Here is a 25722-nt window from a genome sequence, read left to right as displayed (position 1 = left end):
AGGGGGAGCATTCTAACTCTGTCCCCTCAGACACTGCTCTTCTCACACAAAAAACAGCAGTCTGAAGATTTATTACTGATAATAGTTTTATTTATTTATATCTTATATTGTTTCCAGTCTAAAGACCTCAATGGAGTTCATGTCTTCTATTAATGTGAAGTGTCATATATTAAAATGTTGTGATTGCTAACTAACTTTGGGTCCCAAATAAGACAGAAGGAGAGTAACAGCTACAACTGCAGAAGATTTTATGTTGTTAATTCAAAATAATGATCACCCATGAAAAATTCAGAAACACAAATGGGCCAAAAATCAAAGAAAGAACTCTGAGATCAACAAGTTTGCTTTTCAAAATTGTGAAAAACGTGTAGTGCAAACTGTGACTACCTGCAGCTATATTATGCATATAGCAGTTAACTTTGCTACCATGTAATGACAGATTTGCCTACAATGTCTGCAAAGCACAGGGGTCATCTTTGATACAACATATCAGCAAAAATGGTGATAGTTCTTTATTAGAGTACTATGCCAGGTTCCTAAGCAGTTCATCACACGATGGAAATTACAATGCAATTTATACTTCTGGCCAGATTTATCTGTAGGTACTCATAGTTTTAATATTAAGAAGTATATTATTGTACCACTTGGTTCAGTAACTAATATTATACAATAGAGTGATGGGGGGTCTCTCTTTTCCAATTCCATTAAAAAAATTCCGAAATCTTTCAGTGTCATTCTATTCTATTTTCATGCCCCTTTCCCCAGTTCTCAGGAATCTTAGGAGCAGGGTCTTAGAGAATCCTCTCTTCTGGCACTTAAAAATCCTAAATAGTTATGGTACTCTCCTTCTTTTAGGAAGCCTCCTTTCGGAATTCTGAATATGGAAATCTCCCACTGTAACTAGAACCACAACTCAAAGCACTCTCACATTTGAAGCATCTACTACAAAGTCCTGGTGATTTATGGCAGACGCTCTTTTGCTTCTTGGAAATACAGTACACCATTAGGAATTTCAACTTGAAATATGCATCCCCAATGAGGTTACAAGCAAAAAGACGCTGTCAAATTTTGAGGCATCTATCACAATGCCTAAATGAGTTATGACAGCCCCCTTTTGCTTTTAAGACCCCCACTCCCCCAAATTTATTTTTGAAAGTGGGCACTTCAAATTAATTGGAAGATAATCAAAAGTGCTCTGTCAAATTTTGAAAAGTCTCCCATGGTTTCTCGATTAGAAGGGGCTGTTACTTCTTTTGCTTCTAGCAAATTTGGAATTTTGAAAGAACCACAACTTTAACAATATTTTTCATAAAAATCGATCATATTTTGAGGTTTTTGGATTATAACCCAATTAGTTATGGCTGCTACAGACATGAACAGACTTATGAACAGTTTTATTATTATTATTATTATTGCCTTTCACTATTTATAGATAACGGCTGATTTAAGCAATCTGCCTAACATTAGATCTTAAAATTGATTTAAATATCTGTTTAAATAGATCTCTCAAATGATAAGTTATCATCACTACCATCATAGAGAACTCCTTTGGAAAATTACAAAGTCACATTTCTAGACTGAGACTGAAATGGAGAAAATATTAAATTAGAATAATTGTATACAAAAAACAAATCATGTGAGAAGTAAAAAAGAGAAAGATAATGTACTGTGCTATAGATTAAGCTAACAGTTCTGAGCCTAGGATCTCATGTTCTTTCTGCAGTATTGCATAATTTTGGCTATGAAAATAATAATAATAATAATAATAATAATAATAATAATAATAATAATAATAATAATTATTATTATTATTATTATTATTATTATTATTATTATTTTATTTTTATACCCCACCACCATCTCCCCAGAGGGACTCGGGCGGCTTACAGATATAAAACAAGCATACAATGGTATCAAATACAAAAAACACACAAATAAAATTAACAGGCATAAAACAAAATCACAATCATTGTAAGACACATGTTAAAACACAGCAATAAAATCATAAAATGAACTGGGCAAAGTGCACTGAGTGAAACTTGTAAACATGAAGGTGCTATAAGATCATGGGGAGAACCTTAAACTGGGGTGAACCCTGTGACTATGTTGAGGAGTTAACCAACAGGTACAACTGGTCAGAAGTAACCGCTAGTATAAAGGTTTAACGTACAGTGGGCAGTACTTATTCAAAAGCCTGTGTGAAGAGCCAGGTTGCCTAATTTCCCTGGGGAGCGCGTTCCAGAGCCGGGGGGGCCACTACGGAGAAGGCCCTCTCCCTCGTCCCCACCAACCACACCTGTGACGGAGGCGGAAGCAAGAGGAAGGCCTCCCCCAATGAACAAAGAGATCGTGCAGGTTCATAGGGGGAGATGCGGTCAGAAAAGTAAGTTCAGGGCTTTCTTGCCTAAATTATAGAGCTTTCTTGCCTAAATGGAACATTTCTTTAGAAAACACAAGGAGACAAAGTAAGAATTTAAAAAGGTAGAAAGATAGCTAAAATCTAAATCAGAATAGGAGAATTTGAAGTATCTAGCAAATCATCCAACTCAAAGGGTGGAAAGAGTCTTTGCGTTTTAATGTAGTACTATAGGAGAGAGTCTCCTTTTCATGAGGTTGTGTTTGCAGTGATGCTAAATGGCCCCAGTGCAGAGATAACTATGATGTTCATCAAGTAGCATAATGAACTTTTCAGTTCCAATGTATCCACTTACAAATAATAATAACAATACTTTATTTATACCCCGCTCCATCTCCCTGAGGGGACTCAGAGCGGCTTACAACAGTGTAAATAACATAACAAAATCAAAATGAAACGATGCTAATAAAACAATAAACCAATAACCAATTTAAATACGATCAAAACAATTAATTAAACAATCCATAAAAGTGAAAAGAAAAAAGTAAACCAGACATATTAAATTAACAACAGACATCATCCTTTAAAACCAGAATTATATGATATAAACCAATTTAAAACATATCAATCACTGCTCAGGTTAGTGAAACCAAGGTTCATTTTGGAAAGTGTAGTCCAATCAGGTTATCTGGCCATGTTGTTATGTTTAACCGTTATCAAAGACCTATTTATAAAGCCAGGTTTTCAATTCCTTCTGGAATACTGAAAGTGTAGAGGCTTGCTTAATTTCCCTGAGGAGGGCGTTCCAGAGCCGGGAGGCCACTATCGAGAAGGTCCTCTCCCTTGTCCCCACCAACTGCTCTTGTGACAGAGGTGGAATTGTGGGAACGGCCTGCACAGGTTCATAGAGGGAGATGCGGTCGTGTGAATAGGCTGGACCTGAACCATTTAGGGCTTTGTAGGTAATAATCAGCACTTTGAACTGGGCCCAGTAACATATAGGTAGCCAATGGAGCTACTTTAGGAGGGGGATGGTGTGTTCCCTATAATTTGCTCCAGTCAGCAACCTTGCTGCAGTTCTTTGTACCAGTTGAAGTTTCCAGACCATCTTCAAAAAAGAAATGGCTTGATTTTTTTAAATGAATAATACGTACAGAGACTATTTCCAGTTTCATATATGGGATACATATATAGACCAAAAACAGCATTCCAATGAACACTCTCTCCAACCACCAGATTTGGCTAAATGAAAGCACTGAACAGCAGACTTGTTTAGTGGGCACCTATGTATTCACACTGTAGGTACTGGACCTGCACTGCTTTTGTGTGGCACTCTAACACATCACTGGACATATTCAGTTTTAGATGTTCCTTCTCATATTCAAATCTGTTGTAGTAACCAAATATGTGAAGAAAAGAACAATACATCGGCTGAAGAGTGGATTGTGTGAGTACACACAAGACAGACATTCACATCATGACTGCTACAGGTAAACAATCTGCCCTGTTTCTCAATGGTCATTGTCACTAAGATATGTGGGTGGACGAAACAAGTTATCTTCCAGGAAGTGGTTCATTGTCACACGAAGATGAAAAAATGACTTCCACAAGCAGACTTGACTTTAACCCTGTTATCCAGCTAGTAACTCTTCACAAATGGGAAGGTCACATGATGAGTTTTTGTCTGGAACACAGTGGTCATTGTACATTGGTTTTTTTCAGGAATCCTAAAAAAGCCACATCTTACCCCTTACCCCACTCACCAAATGTCTGGTAAGCTTCTATGCCTGATAATTTGAGATTCATCATCCTAGAGCTTCTGTCAATTAAAAATTTGCCAGTTTTTCATGACTATTGAACACAGGGCAAGGTGATTTTTTTTAAAGGCAGATGTTTTCCTCTGGATCTTGCACATGTTCTCTAATTTACAAAATGTAGAAACAGAGATGTAAGTTTATGCCACAACTAATAAATGAAAACAAGCAGAGCTGGCAAACCTGTGACAATGTCCGTTATTACTAGATGTAACTTTGTAAAACTAGATTTGTTATCATGTTGGGATGCTCTAGTGAAATTGGAGGTGCTGCACTGAATAGGGGGTTGGACCTAATGGTCCATAGAGTCTCTTCTAAATCTATGGTTCCATGAAGCAAAGATTTCATGAGCAAGCCCATAGATATAGCATTCAAAGAACCTGTTTGTCACAGGGTCACACATCTGCTAGAGCAGTGGTTCCCAACCTTTTTTCCTCTAGTCGTTTTGAACTTTCACTCCCAGAAATCCCAGCCAGCTTGTTAGCTGTAAGGAATTGTGGGAGCTGAAGTCCAAAACACCTCAAGGACCAAAGGTTGGAAAGGATTGTGCTAGAGAATTAAGCTTCAACTGCCTTAAAGTCTTCTGAGGATCAAGAATTAACAAAAAATCTGAACAGTAGATGAATTCTAGTCTGCATGGTCAGTGTGGACACTGAGATCAGGAAGCTGATGCAAAGATAACCAATTCCAACTGACAGAGAGCTTAGCATTTGTCATCTTAGATTTGTTTGGGATAGATTGTCTTGGAGTTGGTGGTGCAGCACCAAGAGTGAACCACTGCTAGACTTTGTGCCAAGACCATAATCAAATTTGAGAATGAGATCTACAACTCAGGCAGATATACTTAAGCTCTGTGGTTTTCAAAGGAACTTAAATCAGTAAAAGAATGGGTGGAGTTATTCTGTTGCAAGGCACAGAGGAAACAGTGTAGAAAGGAAATCAACAACCTTCAGAGCTCAGTCCCAAGGGAGTGACTGAAGGTGAGAGCTATTTTTCTAAGTTTTCTTCATAAATCCATGACAGTGAGAACAAAGGTCAATGAGGTAGCCTTCACTCACATAGAGGAAATATTGGGAGTTAGTATTGGCATAAGGAATCCAGCTCTTAAAATTGGTCTAATTTTAAATGGGCACTGCTGCTAGTGGTGGTGGAAACTATAGTTCCATGCAGCCAAGCACAGGAGCAATTACATACCCTCTCTAACTTGGGGGGGGGGGGGGGGAGACGACGACGGATGAACGACTATTATTTAATTTTTGGAAAATTGTCAATTTTATCAGCAGCATTTAGTAATCGCCTCATGCATAATGAGGAATCCTTCATTTGCACATTTAATAAAAACCCTGAAAATGAATCGAGCATGCAAATAATAGGGTAGCAAGGAATTTCTGAAACAGGGTCTTTGTTTAATGCTTAACCCAGTACATCATCAAGGTATCCCATAATATTTTTTTAAAAATCAAACCTAAGTTTGTGTGTGAATCAGAAAAGGCACAAAGACACTTGCAATGTGGCACAATGTTTCCGTTAATTGTTCATGAAAATGAGAAGGTTAACGAAGAAAGCACAGCAAAACAACCTTTGGAAAATATGTACTGGGTGTCTGAGAATTGTTGTAATGCTTAAGGACAGTAATTCTCTGAGGAGTTCTTGGGGTCTTAGGCTTTTCTCTTCTTGAGCAAGGCCATCCACATTACTATCTTTTGTATTTGGTGCTTCTGAGACAAAGAAAGGAAATTATTAATTGCCATGTACAAAAGTATCCTTTAAATTCTACAGAAAGCTGAACTTTTCACCCAAAGTCTGTATTTATGTGACAGCCCTTTATCACCCGAAAGCAATGACTGTTGTAGTGAGAAACGGGACAGTTTGGCTGGCAAGTTAGACAATAACAGTGTCACATTCCACTTCTCTCCTCCCATTTGACACAAACCAACAGTATGCTGCTCTTTTGAATCTAAAAGACTTACTATAAACAGCTGCTGAAAAGCAAAGGGGGCACATGGGCCAGACTACTACAGCATAATTACCTTTTCCAGTTCATATGTGAAATATAACGAAACTTTAAAAGTCAGAACACATTTTCCCTGAAATGACCTACAACAGGAAAAGATGCTGTTGTGCCTGTCAAAAGGGGGCCTGTTTACAGTATTCTCGTGAATGCGGTTGTTGTTTGCAGAGCTGCCTTCACTAGGGTTCAAAATGAAGCCACGCTGCTGGTGGGCAAGGAGCACAGAGCAGAGTAATTTAAAACGCATGCTTTTTCCTCCCCCTTTTGCAGGAGACACGCCTGTCACTGCGCAGCTGTGTTGCTGGCGTCATCACTCCCTCTGTCTCCCATCTTGCTAATTAAAAGGTTGATCACAGAACAATGCTCTTCTCATTAATTTCAGTGTTCTGATTGGGCAGGATCCCCATTTGCTCCGCCTGGTCTTTTCCACGCGGTTGAAGTTAATGTGACAGGAGTCTGAAGATGGATTACCTGCTGCCATATTGCCCATCGCCTCCAATCAGGAGCTATCTGTGTAAACTGATTGTTCTAATTTGCTCTCATTATTTTTACAATATCAGGAGAAAATAACGCACACAGCTCACTGTCAAAGCCATGAAAATCAGTCATTAGTTAAACCTAGACACTGAATGGCTTTATTAGGGCACTGCAGCTTATTGATGTGTAGCTTCAGCAAACTAAAATTGTCCTTACTTTTCACACAAAAAGACAGAGGTTTCTGCTGAAAGGAAATATTTATTACACTAATTCCAAGGGCAGCAAAAAGCTTTCTGCCCTGACATAGCTAATTGGCATCTTGATGTGTATACCATAGATTGGGGAAAATATTTCGATTTGTGAATTAGGAAACACGATAGTAAATCTGGATGTGAATCTACATACAAATCTGAAGGCTGTTTATGAGATTAAATTTATTTCGGCTACTCCTCAAAACTGAAATGTCAGACTCAGCACAACAAATAGACAAAGCGGGGGGAGGATTCCACAGTGCTGCAACCCAAAATATCATATTTAGCCATATACAGCACAACAGGAGATACAGGAAGCATCAATAATGTTCTACAGTTCTTGGGAGTTACTTGCAAGGTCAGGCATTTTGTTGAAAATACCCAGGAGTCTGCAGATTTTCTGAAGGTCAAAAGACTGTATAGTTTCATTTGATCAATAAGGGATTAAGTCCAACTAGAACCTACTGCAGAGATAGCACTGTGCAACCTGATGACTTAACACAAAATGCAAATGGACATTTTCAAAGGTTAGAAGGAATTGAAGTTCTTCAACAAAATGTTGTGTTGCTGTAACTGGATAGAAACTGGTGTTCTGTGCCATGCACACATTCACTAACAACGAAGAAGCAAATCAACAGTTCTTATATGGCAGACAGATAAATTTCAGATGCAGCCCTGTTCTCATTGTGACAGACAGATAATGACAAACAAATTCTGCATAAAAATATAAATTCAATTAGTTCTTTGCATACATCAGGGCAAAACAGTAGGGAAGCACAGAAAAGAACTAAAAAGAAATAAAAAAGGAAGTTAAATCCAAGGAGAAAAATTCATAGTTAGTGGTTCCAGATTTATGGAAGGCACAAGCAAGAAACAACTGTACTGTCAGACAGCAGAAAAATCTACATCTCATTTTCTCTTGGTCATTCTTGAGTTGTTCAGGGCGGAACTTTATTCATTTTCGATGCCTTTTGCAGAAGATGACAGGTTTCTAAATATTATTCTCTAATTTAAAGAATAAAGAAGGAATGGTGTTCCATAATGTCTTTATTGTGACTCTCTTCGCCCCCACCCCGACATCTCCCTTTAAAAACCCATTTGCCAGGGTGAGCTCTTCCACCATTCTGGGGAAACCAGAACAGTATGGCTCTCTGTGCTGGTTGGCCCATCCTAACGGCCTCCCCTTTGGTGAGACTTTGCAAGGCACTGCTCTTCAGAATTCCTACATGGAAAATGGTGCACCATGCCACAGTCAGAGAAACGTGCTGATGGCACAAATTACAAGCCCCCAGCCGAATGCTCCAGCCCCCACCATTCGGGCAGATTTATGTGGGCTCTTGCCGACGTTATTACAAGTCAGAGTTTATTGGGAAATTGTTACATTATGCGGAGTGTCTAACAAATTGCTTATGCTGCTATAATTGGATTACAACAGCCGCTTGCTCCCACCGGTAAGATTAGGCAAGTAGGACTCCTGCCGATCTCTGAGCGTTAGCAGTAATTTTATTTGCCTTGCCTCTCTCTTTCCTAACAACATGCCTCTCTCCCTGCCAGCTGTCTGCTGAAAAGGCACAGGCTTGTTCCTTGGCCCTAACAATGCAATTACAGCCCTGCAGATCGCACTGTTTGTGCATTAACTACAGAGCCAAAACGAGGCGAATTGATCGTTTGACTTTTGGAGTGGTCACGTGATCCTTGTGTGCGGGTGATCCGGCATGCATCAGTGGGCAATGCTGCAGTGCATGCCTGATGAGGGACCCACTTCTCATTACTACCTCTTCTAGGGACAAAGACACAAGTGCTTCTCTGTGCTGACCTAGACCAGTGTAAATTCACTCTCAACTTAAGTCAAAACAGCCAATAAGTTTTGGAGGGATTTCAATCCCAAAAGGCTCCTCTCAAAGAAGGAAGTCTTGTGGTGCTTCTGCAGTACATTGGGTTATATCCAAAGAGATCACTCTTATGTCATCCTGATTGCACTACAATCAGTAAGTGAATTTTAATCACTATCTCATGAAGTGCACTATTATTCTTCCCACTTCACAAATGAGTAATATTTTTTTTAAAAAAGAAATAGTCATTTAGTGATTCTGCTGTTGAGTTACAAATTAAAGCCAGATTTTCAAGTTAAATGGTCAATGAACTGTTCAGGAGGCTAGAAATATACAGTATCACTCACATATGTTAAAAAAAAACACACACATTTTCCTTTTTTTCTGGTTTCCTAGCATATGCCATAAAACTGAAACTAGTATAGTGTAAAACATGAGACCATGTACATTTTGACCTTCATTGAAATACCACAAATGTCCTATCAAGTAGCTTGCGGATAAAGGTCATGGGAGTGGTGTAAGTTGGGGGCATGATGAGTTTCTAAGACTTCTGGTTTTATAAGACTTAAGGGATTTGTGATCCCAATATGCTTTCCCATCCATTAATTCAGTACAAACATTATTGTCAAGAGTGAGTTTAATTTGGTAGAGCGGTTAAGAAGTCTTGGTTGAAGTCTGGCTTGTGGAGAATGCAATACTTTGTAGAGTTATTAGAGACAGCTGAAAAAGTCATATCCTTATTTAACTAATCTGAACATGCAAGATAGCTTCCAAGATAGAAGGGTACTAAAATTAAAGCAAATGATAGAAAATGTATGCATATCAGAGATTAAAAATGCCTGTTAACACTTAGTTTAACATTCAAAATAAACTCTGAACAGCTGAAATACCTTATAAATAGCTCAGACCCAGAGGAAGTGCAAACGTCTGCATTGTGAATTGTAGATCTTAATTACAGACAATGGCTGGTACAGCAAGTACTATGGAAAAACAACCCAGTGAAACAGTTGCACTGTTCATGGCTGGCAATAACTCTTCAGGAAAATATTTACTATCAATCAGTTATGAGAAAAGGGACTCCATGCTCATAAAACAGCACGTTGCTTCTCATACCAGCTCCATTTTGATTCAGCATAATCTGAATTTAAACGGCTTGTTTCCTGCGGATATAATTTTGGAAATAAATAAAACAACTCTTCTATCAAAATCTGGAGAATGTGGAGAGGGTGAAGGGAGGGGGGACTTGCACATTCTTGCCACAATCCCTTTGTAAATAACTCTGACAAGTGAGGTCATAGGGAGAAGATGGGAGGAGAGACAGAAAAGTAAACTATTCAAAATTAAGACAGTATAAATTCATGCCCAAATTTCAACCTCTCCAAAGAAATTGAAAAGCCCAATGGTTTGAGTATTTTAATTATGTGTTATATAGGTAGAACAGGGTGAATATTAAATTAATCTTCATTCTTAATGCCCTCTACTTCTATTTCCATTTAACAAATGTGTACTCTCATCAATGATACACTTTACTTACTGCCATTTCTATTACTGCTGTATGGGGGAGACTGGATAACAATTCTGAGCAAAGTATAGCATCACCAAGACAGAAATGCAACAATTTCTGGAAAACAGCACTAGCAGTTTGTCCACCATCATTACGGATCAGACATGATCCTGGGCAAAATGCTGGCTTTACAAGACTCAGAAAGGCAGGACGGCAGATGATACTAGTGGGGACAGTAGAGAGCAAGACAATCTCTATGGAAACTCACAGAGAGAATACTAGGAGTTGGAAGGGCAGGTATGTGGGAACAGAGAAAAATCCTGAACTTTATAGATATATTATTGAATACTAAGGTTAAGATTGTGCATGACACTGTATCTTCAATTTCAATGTATGGTTGTAAAAGTTGGAAGGTGAAGAAAATTAATCCGAAACTGGAGAAGAATTCTATGGATACCAGAGACTGCTAAAAAGACAAATTAACAAGTCCTAATGCAGATTAAGCCTGAATTGTCTTTAGAAGTCAAGATGACTAAACAGAGACTGTCAAAATTTGGCCATTTCATGAAAATACATAGTTCACTAGAAAAGAAGGAGCCCTCTGTGGCGCAATGGATTAAACCCTTGTGCCGGCAGGACTGCTGACCGACAGGTCGGCAGTTCAAATCTGGGGAGTGGGTGAGCTCCCTTTGTCAGCTCCAGCTCCTCATGCGGGGACAAGAGAAAAGCCTCACACAGGATGGTAAAATATCAAACATCTGGGCGTTTCCTGGGCAATGTCCTTGCAGACGGCTAATTCTCTCACACGAGAAGTGACTTGTAGTTTCTCAAGTCGCTCCTGACATGAAAAAAAAAAAACTAGAAAAGACAATTATGCCTGGTAAGATAGAAGGCAGTTGGAAAAGAGAAAAACTGGAATAAAGATTTAAAAGGAAAATCATAAATTGTGAGCATTTGTTGATGATTTGGTGATTATTTATAATAGAAGTTTTGATGAGAAAGTAGAAAGATTTTGGAACTTTAGCGGGATTTAAAATCAATAACCAGAAAATAAAAATTTTAACTAAAAATATGGATATAAAAGATGAGGAAAAATTGTCAGATATAACAGGTTTTAAAATAGATTAAAAACCTGATGTCACTTTGATGAATAAAAATTGTCTACTGTTCAATAATAATAATAATAATAATAATAATAATAACAACAACAATAATAATAACTTTATTTATATCCCACTCCATTTCCTTGAGAGGACTCAGGGCGGTTTCCAACATGAACATAAAAAACATTCAATTGTCAAAAAACACCCTACAACAAAGTTAAACATAGTAAACATAATAAACAACAACATATGACAGAACCAAAACAATTATATTAAAAACAGACATAAAATTACAAATCCAAATCAATACACTCCATCAAGGATTCAAATACTAGTAAACAGGACTTCAAGGCAGACATGGTAAATTATAAGGGATAGATAAAACTTGTGCAGAGTATTTTAAAAGACTTACACAGTGGAATAAGTTACAATTATCATTATTGGGAAGACTCTCTGTGATAAAAATGAATCGATTGACAAGGATTCTGTTTCTTTTTCAAACAATACCTTTGATAGTGACAGATAAACAATTTTAACAAGGCAAAATGATATATTAAAATTTGTATGGCAAGGAAAGAAACTAATAATTAAATTTAAGGTAATTTTGTATGGTGTTACAAGACACAAAAAATGTGGTGGACTAGGTGCACCTGATTTGAAACTTTACTTTATCGTTTGCTGTATTTTGGATAAAAGACTGCATTTTGTTGAGTAATACTAGGATGTTGGCACTGGAAGGACATGATTTAAGATATAGTTGGCATGGTTACATATGGTATGACAAAGTGAAAGAGAATGTAGATTTTAAAAATAATTATGTTAGACGCACTCTATTATGAATATGGGAGGGATATAGATTAAACTTATATTCGAAGATGCCAATATGGGTATCTGCGCAAGAAGCATAGAAAAGAGACACAAGAAAAAATTGTAAACTCATCAAGATCTCCTAGAAAATGTACAAGAAAATGTTCTCTTGTTTTATAGAATTAAAACAAACAAACAACTGATTGCAGAAGATTTTGGTTTTCAATGCTTTATTTACAGTTAACGGACAAATTTAAGCAAGACAAGCAATCATTTGGTTTTCACCTTAATAAATTAGAATTTGAGTTGCTATTATGTGCTAATGATGAACATTTAATTGTTAAAATGTATAAGATGTAACTGAAATGGTTAAATGGTAGATGAGCAAGTTAAAGAATGAATGATGAAGTGGGCACAAAATGTTGGCCATAATATAATGTTGGTCCAGCAGGAGAAAAGGTGGGACAAGGGGTTAACATTTATGTTATGTCATAATTTGAAAGAGAATTTTTATAAATCGATGTATTGATGGTATATGCCTCCTGAAAAGCTTTCTTAGATGTCTAAAGAGGTTTCTAACTAGTACTTGTTGGACACGGCAAGTGAGGTCTTTCTGCCATATATGGTGGACATGTAAATATGCTAAGAAATACTAGATTCAAAAACATAAGGTTATTCAGAAAGTTTTTTGGGGAAAATATCCAGTTAAAATCTGAGACTTTTCTACTTGGTCTGACTGATATAAATGACTATTATAGTAATATATAATAGTAACTTTATTCTTATACCACCATCTCCCCTAAGGGACTTAGGGCGGCTTACACATGGCACAAAAGTACATAAAAACAGAGCATAAAATAAAAAACAATAAAATGCAATTAAATAAAACAAATAACTTATAAAACCACAAAATTAAATTAAAACGACGCTCATCTAGCAGTAAGCTACCGTTCTACTATTATAGACTGTCGCAATATATGATCACAGCAGCTGGATTGCTCTACGCAAAGAAATGGAAGAATTCAGCAGCACCAACAACAGATGATTGGATGATAAAAATGATGGAACTGCCCAAGATGGACAAATTAACCTGTTCACTAAAACAAGGGATATTGGATTTTTTTTAAAAAAACTGGAGACCTTTTGTTCACTTTTTGCATGATGAAGAGAGGACTTGCCAATTTTGAGTTTTGAAGAAAGTTTTTTTGTTTGAGACAGGAGTCAATCTTGGGAGCCTAAAAGTAAAGCATATATTGTTTCTTTTGGCTAAGTGAGGATAGATAGAGATCGCCACTTTTTCTCTTCTTTTTTCTTTTCTGTTTTTTTATTTTTGGCATTTTTTGTTTCTATACTTTTTTCTTGATTCTTTTAAAAAGTAACTTTTAAAACTTTTTAAATAAAGTTAAAACATAAAAAGGAAAAGAAAAAAAACTGCATTTCAACCCGATAGACTTAATTAAGCAAAGTCTATAAGACCTGAGCGAGGCTGTTGATCATAGGGTGACTTTGAGATCCCTCAGTCACAGGGTTGCCATACTTTTGAGACAACTTAACAGCAATTACCGATAACAAACTCCCAAGAAACTAGAACCATAATAATATTTACTCAGTTTTAATACTCATTTCCTTTTAGTTTCTTCTACCTTCTGCCCCAACCCCTTGCAACTCCCATCACCTTCTTATGTATGCTCTGCTGCATACTGAAATTCTGACACACAGCCATATATTAAAAACCTACTGGATATGTTTTGAAGATTTCTGGATATGGAGCACTGATACATACAATGTATGAAAAAGAACAAGACACAGCTTCCTCTTCTTACAACAAGAACTGAGTACCACTGGAACAAAGCAGGACTTCTCAAATCACAATGATGTTGAGTGGTAGCCTTCCTAATTAAATTACATTCAGTGCTAAAGAGCATTCAGTCCACTCATGACTTGCCTAATATGGAGAGGAAAACATCTACTAGTCTCAGGATTCTATTCCTTCCCATATCCTTGGAAGTGTTCTACACCTTTAAGATAATACAGTAGAGTCTCACTTATCCAAGATAAATGGGCTGGCAGAACATTGGATAAGCGAGTATGTTGGATAATAAGGAGAGATTAAGAAAAAGCCTATTAAACATCAAAATAGGTTATGATTTTACAAATTAAGCATCAAAACATCATGTTATACAACAAATTTGACAGAAAAAGTAGTTCATTACACATTAATGCTATGTAGTAATTAAATGTGATCTCAGTTGTCCTAAAACACCAGGAAATATAGGTCTGGCTCAGATGCTTTGTCAATTTAAGTTCAGTACTTATATGTAAAGGTAGTCAAAATGTTAATATTCCTGCCAGGTGGAAAGACTTCTGAATTGACAAATGTGTCTTATTGTTAAGAGATCAGATTAAAACTCATTTGAGGTTTTGTGCCACTCTCATAAGATTTAGTGGCTTTGTGTTTACAGATTATCAAATATAGGGATTTCAGTTCTTCTTTTGTATCATTAGACATTTCTGTCACAAAAGGGTTTTTCACACAGCAACTCTGTTTATGAAAATGTAATATTTAAAGCAGTTTTTACTTTACATTTCAATGAATGGCAGTGATGTTCAGGGTTATAAAAAATCAGTCTCCTCTACACAAAGGGAAACCCCAAAAGGGCTTAAACTCTCAATTTACATGCAGCGAGTTTACACAGGAAAATACATTTCACCTGTGAAACATCTAGCCTGTATGCACATTTTTGCTGCTTCAACTACTGGTATCTGCATAAGCAAATGACCCCTGACTTCAAAACAGAAAGAGTTTGAGTTGGTGACATAGTTCTGTTACATACACTGTCAGGAGATATATCTAATTCCTACAAAACTGCAATTCCCTCACCAAAGAAACAAACCCAGTAGTCGATAAATATGCAAAACATGTACACAAGAATAGATACCCTGGAGAAGCAGTGCTTGGAAGGAACTTGTCTATTATCTGAGACCAGGATTCATTATCTAATTTTTTGTCTCTGGCTTTCTTCTCATAGATGTTTATCAAGATCCCAGGGGAAATTAACAGAGTTCTAATTTTTGTGGGCAGCCATTTTAAGGGCACACCTTTAATTAAAGGTGCTACAAACTACATTTTGTAAGTGTATCTCCCTCATGCCTTCATGAAAGCCACATGGAAGTTCTAGTCAAATCAATGAGCTCTGAACAAAATAAAATCTTCTCACCGAAAGAGCTATATGATGGGAAAATCTTACCAAGCTATTTTTTTTATAATCTTAGAATGTGAACTGCAAACCAAGAGCTCAAATGGGAATTTGAAAGGAAAAAAAAACAGGGCTGAACACTTGGGGAATAATAATAAGAAAAGCACTAATTGTACAAAATATAATAAAAGAAAGATAAGGTATCAGTTTTACAATGCTCTAGGACAGGTTGAGCATTTCTTATTCAAAATGCTTGGGACCAAAAGTGTCCCATATTTTGGATTTGTTTTGCAAATTTTGAAATAACATTGAGATGGCACCAAGTCTAAAAACAAAATTTATTCATGTCATATGTTCCTTATACATATGGTAAGGTAGTTTTATACACAATATTTAAATAATTTTGTGCATGAAACAGAAAGCAAACATCTATATTCCAGTCCATTTTGGAGTATTTCAGATTTTGATAAGAGATGGTCAACCTGTATAAAATCATGCAGAATTGTACTTCATACTATCAGCTAGATTTCCTTTATACTATGAGAAGATCCATTCGTGAATCTATGTTCTCTGAAGCATCAGGGAAAATAAAAAAGAAGGCTCTATTCTCACCAATGCTTTAAGCACATATTCTAACCATATTTTGCCACATTATAATAATAATAATAATAATAATAATAATAATAATAATAATAATAATAACTTTATTTTTATACCCCGCCTCTATCTCCCCGGAGGGGACTCAGGGCGGCTTACATGGGGCCAAGCCCGAATAAAAACATAGCAGTATAAAACACAGCAATAGACAATAACTTGCACAATAAAAAAATAAATAAAAAATTAAACATTAGCCAATAAAAAACAAGAACTAATAAAAACATGGATTAAAACTGAGAGATTGTAAAAGTAGACTGGGTAAGGTGCACCATATAAATATTGTAAACACAAGGTGACTGATAAAGTGCTGCAAATTCTGGAAGTGCAAATTGGGATGGGAATAGACCCTGTGTCTATATCGAGTTGACAAAGGTAAAAGGTGCAAACCGGTACAAGAATGGTCACAGATACAGATTGCTTCTGGATTAGCAATCTTTATCTAAAGGCTTGAGTAAAGAGCCAGGTTTTCAAGCTCTTTCTGAATGCTACCAGGGTGGGGGCTTGCCTGATTTCCCTGGGGAGCGAGTTCCAGAGCCGGGGGGCCACCACGGAGAAGGCTCTCTCTCTCGTCCCCACCAACCGTCCTTGTGACGGAGGTGGGAGCGAGAGGAGGGCCTCCCCCGACGAACGAAGAGATCGTGCAGGTTCGTAGGGGGAGAGGCGATCACTGAGGTAGGAGGGTCCCAAACCGTTCAGGGCTTTGTAGGTGATCACTTGCACCTTGAATTGGGTCCGGAAGGTGAACGGCAGCCAGTGGAGCTCCTTAAGCAGGAGGGTTGACCGCTCCCTATAATTTGCTCCAGTTAGAAGCAAGGCTGCCGAACGTTGAACTAGTTGGAGTTTCCGGGCTGTCTTCAAGGGCAGCCCCACGTAGAGTGCATTGCAATAGTCCAGTCTAGAGGTAACTAAGGCATGGACCACCGTGGCCAGATCAGACTTCACGAGGTAAGGTCGCAGTTGGCGCACAAGTTTTAATTGTGCAAAGGCCCTCCCGGCCACGGCCGACACCTGAGCATCAAGCGTCAGTGCTGAGTCCAGGAGGACCCCCAAACTGCGGACCTGCGCCTTCAGGGGGAGTGCGACCCCGTCAAGCACAGGTAGCCACCCAATACCCCGATCGGACATACGACTGACCTGGAGGACCTCTGTCTTGTCGGGATTAAGCTTCAGCTTATTCGCCCTCATCCAGCCCATCACAGCTGCCAAGCACTGGTTCAGTATCTGGGGGGCTTCCTTGGAGTTCGGTGGAAAGGAGTAGTAGAGTTGAGTGTCATCTGCGTAGAGATGGCACCGAACTCCAAAACTCCGGATGACCTCTCCCAGCGGTTTCATGTAGATGTTAAAAAGCATGGGGGACAGAATGGAACCTTGCGGGACCCCACAGGTCAAAGGCCAGGGGTCCGAGCAGGTGTCCCCCAGCTTCACCAACTGGGAACGGCCCTCCAGGAAGGACTGAAGCCACGACAGAGCCATGCCCCCAAGGCCCATCCCGGAGAGCCGTCCCAGAAGGATACCATGGTCGATGGTATCGAAAGCTGCTGAGATGTCCAAGAGAACCAGCAGGGTCACACTCCCCCTGTCCAGCTCCCTGCGGAGGTCATCCACCAAGGCGACCAAAGCCGTCTCAGTACTGTGACCAGGTCTAAAGCCAGACTGCGATGGGTCCAGAAAATCGGTGTCATCCAGGAAACCCTGGAGCTGCGAGGCAACCACCCGCTCCAGGACCTTGCCCAAGAAAGGGAGATTTGAGATTGGTCTGTAGTTGTTTAGAATGGCCGAATCAAGGGAGGCCTTCTTCAATATAGGCCTCACTATGGCCTGTTTGAGGACAGATGGAAATTTGCCTTGATCCAAAGAGGCATTAATTATCATCACAAACCACTCTACCAACCCTCCTCTGGCCGATTTAATTAGCCACGAGGGGCAAGGGTCTGCAGAGCAAGTGGTCACTCTCACCGCCCCAAGGATCCTGTCCACGTCATCCGGGCGAACAAGCTGAAACGAATCCCACAAGTTCGAACAGACAGGTGCCCCAGTTACCTCTTTTGGCATTGCAACAAAACTAGCATCCAAGTCGAAGCGAATCTGAGCGACTTTGTCTGCAAAGTGGTGCGCGAACTCGCTGCACCGAGTTGCCGAGTCTTCGGGTGCCCCTCCCCCCTCAGGAGGGTGAAGGAGCTCCCCGACGACCCGAAACAACTCCGATGGTCTGTTAGTTGCAGACGCTATGCGGGCAGTCGTGAAGGTCTTCCTGGCTGCCCGCAAAGCCGCGGAGTAGGCCCTAATAGCGGCTCTAGCCCGTGCTCGGTCAGAAACGCTACAAGTTTTCCGCCAGTGGCACTCTAGTCCCCTCCTCGAGCGCTTCATCACTGCCAGCTCCTCCGTGAACCAGGGAGCCGAAGTGACTCTTCGCAATGAGAGGGGACGTTCGGGGGCGATCATGTCAATTGCCCTGGACATCTCGCTATTGTAGCGATCTACCAAGGCATCGATAGGATCGTCAGCCTCCATGACAGGAAGATCCCCAAGAGACCTCAAGAATCCATCTGGATCCATCAGTCTCCTGGGGCGGACCATCTTAATGGGTCCACCACCCCTGCGGAGGTTTGAGGTCACAGTGAGTCTTAAACTGATCAGGTGGTGATCGGACCATGACAAAGGAAGAATGTTTTGCTCTTCCACTCCGACCTCACCATCTGCCGCAACAAAAACCAGGTCAAGTGTGTGTCCAGCTTGATGAGTGGGACCAGATATCACTTGGGACAGTCCCATGGTCGTCATGGCGGCCATGAAGTCTTCAGCTGCACCAGTTAATGTGGCCTCGGCATGAATGTTAAAGTCCCCCAGCACTACCAGTCACTGAGAGACCAACGCCGCACCAGAGATCACCTCTGCCAGCTTGGGCAGGGAGACTGCCGTGTCGCGGGGTGGACGGTACACCAGCAGAATCCCCAAACTGTCCCGGGTACCCACCTTAAGATGGACACACTCAAAACCTGCAGATTGCGGGATGGCGCACCTGACCAGGGAGATTGTCTGCCGAAAGACCACCGCAACCCCACCTCCCCGCCCCCCGGCTCTGGCCTGCTGTTGCACCCCGAAACCTGGAGGACACAGCTGGGCGAGATTTACCCCGCCGGGCTCATCCAACCAGGTTTCGGTGATGCAAGCCAGATCCGCCGCTTCATCCAGGATCAAATCCTGGATGATAGCTGATTTACCATTGACGGATCTGGCATTAAATAGCAGGACCTTCAAACGGAGGGGACTGTCATGGAGGCTACCACTCCTATCCTTCTAACTATAACAGCTCTACTGGATCCCCGAAAGAAACAGAATTGGGACAGATGATACCTGGGGTCAGCTTGATGCAACTGTTGCCCAAATGCAGTGGAGACACAAATTCTGGTTTACATATCATTCAACTACCTAGCTACAAGCCTAAGCTGCAATATATGTTCTGAACTCACTGCAGCTCCTACCTACTGAATTGCATACTGGCAACAACACACAGGGGCAGACACTGTCTTGTGCGGTTGTGGCTCTGAAAAGCCTGGCCCTCCAGCACAGTGTTGTTTTCACATGATGAAATTCATGCAAAGGCATTCATCTCACTTTAGGGAGAGTTTATTGACTTGGATTGAACCAGCTTCCTACAGAGCTATGAACAATGAGCAATTGCCCAGGCTGTTCACACCCTGGCACTAGACTTAAATAGACCATTATACTTGGGAATTTGTAGAATGGCATCTTACGGAGACCAGTTCTGTGCAATGGGCAGTTTGAATGAAAGGTTGAAAAAAACTATTATCCTCTATCACCAATACATATTTAAAATTCCAATTAAGTCTCAGAAAGACAATTTGGCTATGACATGTCTATAGATTTATCAGGCATGTTCTGGAAAACAGGGATTACAAGAGGAAATTCTAAGGGAGGAGGATTAAGAAGAAAGTGCTAATTTTCCTATCTTCCATTCTGTTAGGCTGAGAAGAGGCGGGGGAAGATGCTGCAAAAGCACCAGCTGGTTTTGCTAACAGATGGCTGCATCCACTGATCTGTCCTACAGGGCTATCCTGAACTTCCTTCCAATGGAAACATGAAGCTTAAGCAAGGCTAAACATGCCCTTTTTATACACACTGCGTTGTAGCTGGAATGTTTTCCAGTCATTCACAATCCCTCAGACACGGTTCTTGTTTTATAGGAGTTATATTTAGTTGTAGGGCAAGCTAAGGCAGGATGCACATTTCACTGAGAATGCTTCTTTTGATGTGGCAATATAAAATGGAACATTCCCAATTTGCAATCCCTTAGCATGTGTTTTAGTTTTAAATCAAAGGCTTCTTCAGCAGTGTTTCTATGGCCCGCTCTCAAAGGCTTCCAGTGGGTATGGGAATCTGGGTTCCTACAGTGTGACTTTCATACAAGAGAAAGAGTATCATATGCTCATAGTAGAACATTTCATTGTCAGAAGAGAGAAGGTGAAATGCAGATTTAGGAGGTGAAATGGGATGTTGTCCCCACTGTCATAATATCTTACTCCAGTAGTTCTCAAGAGGGTATAAAAAGAGAAGAATTAGGAATATAAGGAATTGCAATAGAATATTTAATTTCTCATACTAATATGACAATTGCTAAGCCAAACCTACCGGTAGTGGGCATTCAGTATATATTCCATTACCTGGGTCTAGAATTTTATTTTAAAAAACAAAAGTGATCTTTTAAACTACTCTCCCTATTGTTAAACCCTCAGCATATTGCCATTGTGATTTCAAAATGGGGGGGGGGGGAGGCTAGAATTCTTAGGATGAACATAAAGCAGGCTGGTCATTTATTAGCAGTTATAGGAAAGGCTCCATAAGATTCTAGTGGTTGTAGGGTTATTTTGAATCAGGTATGTTCAGAAACAATAATTTTAAAATGCAAGAATGCACAACAGTAGTAGTCATTGCTTTACTTACTTTGGCCACACAGTTTTCAGTCTTCATACCGGTGCTTCCTAAACATACTGCTTCCTGGTTTAAGCAGAGTCTGGCACAGCTGTTATAGGTCTGTGAAGAGTGGGAAAAGTGGTTTTGGATAAAAGACCTTAGTTTTTGCATGTATACAGTGCAACTAAATACATTTCTGCATTGATTGAAAACAGAAAATGAAACAATGCATTACACAGTCCATCATGCTATATAGTATAGTATGACTCTCTTATCTATGGATTTGATATCCATACTTTCACCTACCTGTGTTCCAAAAACTCTCCCTTCTCCCCCAGAGGTGTTTGTGGGTCTCTAAGGGTCCTCCAGTTTGATTCTAAGGTAGACTTCTGGCCCAAGTATGGTCAGAATATAAACTATTACAGCAGAGTCTCACTTATCCAACATTCGCTTATCCAACGTTCTGGATTATCCAACGCATTTTTGTAGTCAATGTTTTCAATACATCGTGATGTTTTGGTGCTAAATTAGTAATTACTACGTAATTACTACATAGCATTACTGCATATTGAATCATAACCTAATTTGATGTTTAACAGGCTTTTGCTTAATCTTGCCTTATTATCCAACATATTCACTTATCCAACGTTCTGCCGGCCCGTTTATGTCGGTTAAGTGAGACTCTACTGTACCAACAATTTTTACACATTCTCTATGGATCAGGGGACCATACTGTATGTAATAGACATGTCACTCTCTAAGGATTTAATCTTTAGTATCTATAAAAACAGAAAAAGAAATACGAAAAGAAATTTTAATTTAAAAAAGAGGGAAAAGAGAAGAACATCACTGCCTCAAATTGCTAATTTAGATTTATCTAGTACCCTGTAGTTCAGGAAGCAATTTTTCATCGTGTCAGAAGAGACTTGAGAACATAGAGCAAGTCGCTTCTGGTGTGAGAGATGTTGCTCAGGAACGCCCAAATGTGTTGCTAGGAGGCTTCTCCCATTTTCCTGCAAGCTAGAGCTGACAGACAGGAGCTCCCCCCGCCTCATGGATTCGAACCAGCAACCTTCAAGTCTGCAACTCATCCTTCACGTCAGCAGTTTAGCCAGCACAAGGGTTTAACCCACTGCGCCACCACAGCTCCTTAAGAAGCTGTTAATCGATTGGAGATGGGCAGAAGATGGAGAAAATGGAGAATAAAATGAAAGGAGGAAGAGACCTGACCACAAGATTGGGTATTTTGGACAGGTCTGCTTGTAAAACAGGATCTCCTCTTCTTCTTCTGCCCATTGTCCACTTTAAATTCCTCTTGGCATAAAACTCTCTTCTCCAAAAAAAAGGGGGGTACATAACAAGGGATCATTGCACTGCTGGTAGGAAGATACAATTTGATGCAACTCTTTGTTTGAAAGATGTTGGTGATAAAGGTCATCCTCCTTATGCACAAACCTTCCTATACATAACAGAGAAATGTCCCTTCACCATCCAGAGGAATTGTACTTTATTGATTGAAGTGTTCCAGAGTTATGGGGCGCAGAACAAGACACAAAATAATATTTATATGATCTTGATGGTCAGGATAAGAAGCATAAAGAGCATGAGATAGCCCCTTACCTTCTTTGGAAGATAAATAGTATTGCTATTTACTAAAATTGGATGCTTCTTTTCATATCCAAAAATGTTCAGAAGTGCTTTACAGAGAAATAAATAAAAAACAACCCAAAATCTAAAGTATGCAGCAGCAACAGTGAACAAAAGCATAAGCATTTGAACCTGTCTTCTGAACACCAGAAACACACTGCTTGTGGAAATAGAAACTGTGATGGAGTTTTTCCTTTCCATTTGGAACCATCTGTTGCTACTACTGCTAGATGAAAAATTTCCAGAAATTTATAATAATATAAATAAAGAAGTAATTTGGGGGGGGGGGTTCATTTTTTCACAACCCCCAGACATTTTCAGAAATATAAATAAAAGGAAAACACAGCATAAGCACCCCTTACAGATTGGAAGTCACTTTGGTACTTTAGGAACATAAAATGCATTATGCAGATTTTGGCTTGGCATAAAAATATTATGTTTGACATAATAAAAGAATGGTTTTTAAAAATTGAATATGCAGTACTTTTCAAATTTTTGTTTTGTTAGAGAGCTAGAAGGTTCTGCTCTGTAAGGAACACATGAACAATGAACACTTCTTTGTTTTTGCCAATTTATAAGGAGCAAATCATACTAACAAACTAACAAGCACACACAAACACATACAAACAGAAGACACTATCAACCATAGTAAAACAAAGAATTGTTTTGTTTGTGTTAATTCCCCATGATGCCAAGTATACGTAAAGCACATATTCTCATAAAAAGAACTGAGAAAAGGAAAAAGACCTGTGATAACCATAACATGAGACACTGTGCATTGTCTTATATAAATGTTTGCTTGCTACATAGCTTTTAGAATTAATGTGGGAATACACTTATAAAAATCCTGTTTATATTACACTCAAAATTCTAAAAGAAAATATTCTACAATTCCAAATGTTCATTTTTAATGTATTTTGATTTCCTCCTGTATTTTTGAGTTTCCGGTTCTGGTCCTTCATATCTCTAGTTACTACTGCTGCATAAATTAATCTCATGGAGCTTGAAGAATTTCTTCTTTGATATAGGATGGCACATGGATGAGAAAGCTTTAGGAAAATGTTCTACCTTCTAAGCATGTGCTTTTGTACTAAAATAGTTTCCCCCATAGCCTCTTCCAGAAGAAAATATATATAATTTAAGCAGAGGCTGGACAAATGCAAGATACTTCACTTCGGCAGAAAAAATGGAAATCAAAGATACAGAATGGGGGACGCCTGGCTTGACAGCAGTGTGTGCGAAAAAGACCTTGGAGTCCTCGTGGACAAGTTAAACATGAGCCTACAATGTGATGCGGCAGCTAAAAAGCCAATGGGATTTTGGCCTGCATCAATAGGGGAATAGCGTCTAGATCCAGGGAAGTCATGCTCCCCCTCTATTCTGCCTTGGTCAGACCACACCTGGAATACTGTGTCCAATTTTGGGCACCGCAGATGAAGGGAGATGTTGACAAGCTGGAAAGCGTCCAGAGGAGGGCGACTAAAATGATTAAGGGTCTGGAGAACAAGCCCTATGAGGAGAGGCTTAAAGAACTGGGCATGTTTAGCCTGCAGAAGAGAAGGCTGAGAGGAGACATGATAGCCATGTACAAATACGTGAGGGGAAGTCATAGGGAGGAGGGAGCAAGCTTATTTTCTGCTGCCCTGCAGACTAGGACACGGAACAATGGCTTCAAACTACAGGAAAGGAGATTCCGTCTGAACATCAGGAAGAACTTCCTCACTGTGAGGGCTGTTCGGCAGTGGAACTCTCTCCCCCAGACTGTGGTGGAGGCTCCTTCTTTGGAAGCTTTTAAGCAGAGGCTGGATGGCCATCTGTTGGGGATGCTTTGAATGCGATTTCCTGCTTCTTAGCGGGGGGTTGGACTAGATGGCCCATGAGGTCTCTTCCAACTCTACTATTCTATGATTCTATGATTCTATAATGATAGCAGCACTGTCATTCAGTTTTAGAAATGTGAGTTAACCAAAACCATAGAATTATAGAATTAAAGCTGCAACTAAATAAGAAATGTTTCTGATTTAAAAAAAAACCCTGCATGTGCTTTGTATGTACCCGCATGATACCCACAGTTGTTGTCTCAGATATGATTTAAAGAGAGAAGCTAAGGTTAGGGGTGGAATGTGTGTGATACAGTTGAGCGAATATTTCTCCTAAAGCAGCATCACCTTGGTAACTTATTTTTAAAAAAGGATTTAATCAAAACTGCTGCCCAGTTAATCCAATATAACTTTTGACTGATTAAAATGTATTAATGATAAAAAAATAACAGTAGAGCCTTGAGTCCACACAAAAGTTTCAGATTTTGCCATCATTTTGTTTTTGTGGGATTAACACTTACTGGCTATTAAAAGATTCCCAATTCAGTTTTAGCTCAAAAAACTGAATGGTTCAAGCATCTTTTTCCCAGTCAAGTTGAGAGGCCATTTTCAAACCATAGGAAGCAATGCTTGAAATGGCAGTCTGATTCTGTGCCAGAGCCAGATAGCTTTGCGTTGGAGTGCTTTAATACGGTTTTATACTGCATATAAAGAATGCAAGCATAAACCAGTTTGTTGAAAACTACCCTTTTGGTGAAAGCTGACTATAATTCAGAACAAGTTTTCAATTTCCACACGACTGCTAGGGTAAAGCACTTTAAAGAGTTTAATTTTTACAGTGGCTCCAATGACACAGGATTATCTAACAAAGTAATGGCTAATCAATAGAGGGTTTAGTTGTCAGGTGAAACATATAACACACTAAAAGGGATTGATTGCTAGGCTCCTCCTTATTTACTGGAAGGCATATATTTAAAATGACACAAACTTGTTACCAAGCCGCATTCCTTTTAACCTTGCAAAAGCTGTTTGAGATTGGTGTTAAGCAGCCTATAGCAAAACACACACTAATGGAAAAGAAAGCCTACAAACATGCAGGCACTTCAAATCATGTCAGGAGCAGGACTGCACAGAGAAGCACCAGGAAATAACAATGCCGCATCCATTCCCTGAGAAGGATCAAGATACCACCTGAATGCCAGTACACACTTTAAAGCAGAAAAGAAGGTCTCACGCAACTTGCAAAATTTGAACAAACTGTTCTAATTTGTGTTTAGGCTGAGGTGTGCTAGAAAACAACAGAATATATGGACA

The 25722-nt window shown here is 39.5% G+C and overlaps 1 protein-coding gene across 9 annotated transcripts in view; it reads right to left on the bottom strand.

Moving 5' to 3' along the window:
• The window catches only part of btrc (beta-transducin repeat containing E3 ubiquitin protein ligase), a 161018-nt gene that overhangs the window by 63129 nt on the left and 72167 nt on the right, over nucleotides 1–25722 (bottom strand). For all 9 annotated transcript variants that reach the window (XM_008116051.3, XM_062976341.1, XM_008116052.3 and 6 more), the window contains one exon: nucleotides 20972–21061. In XM_008116051.3, coding sequence (XP_008114258.1) covers nucleotides 20972–21061 — 90 coding nt within the window. The remainder of the gene's footprint in view (nucleotides 1–20971; nucleotides 21062–25722) is intronic.

This window comes from Anolis carolinensis, chromosome 3 (assembly GCF_035594765.1).
Source record: "Anolis carolinensis isolate JA03-04 chromosome 3, rAnoCar3.1.pri, whole genome shotgun sequence".
Lineage (NCBI taxonomy): Eukaryota > Metazoa > Chordata > Lepidosauria > Squamata > Dactyloidae > Anolis > Anolis carolinensis.
The sequence above is the reverse complement of the archived record's forward strand: the minus strand, read 5'-3'. Positions and strand labels throughout refer to the sequence as shown.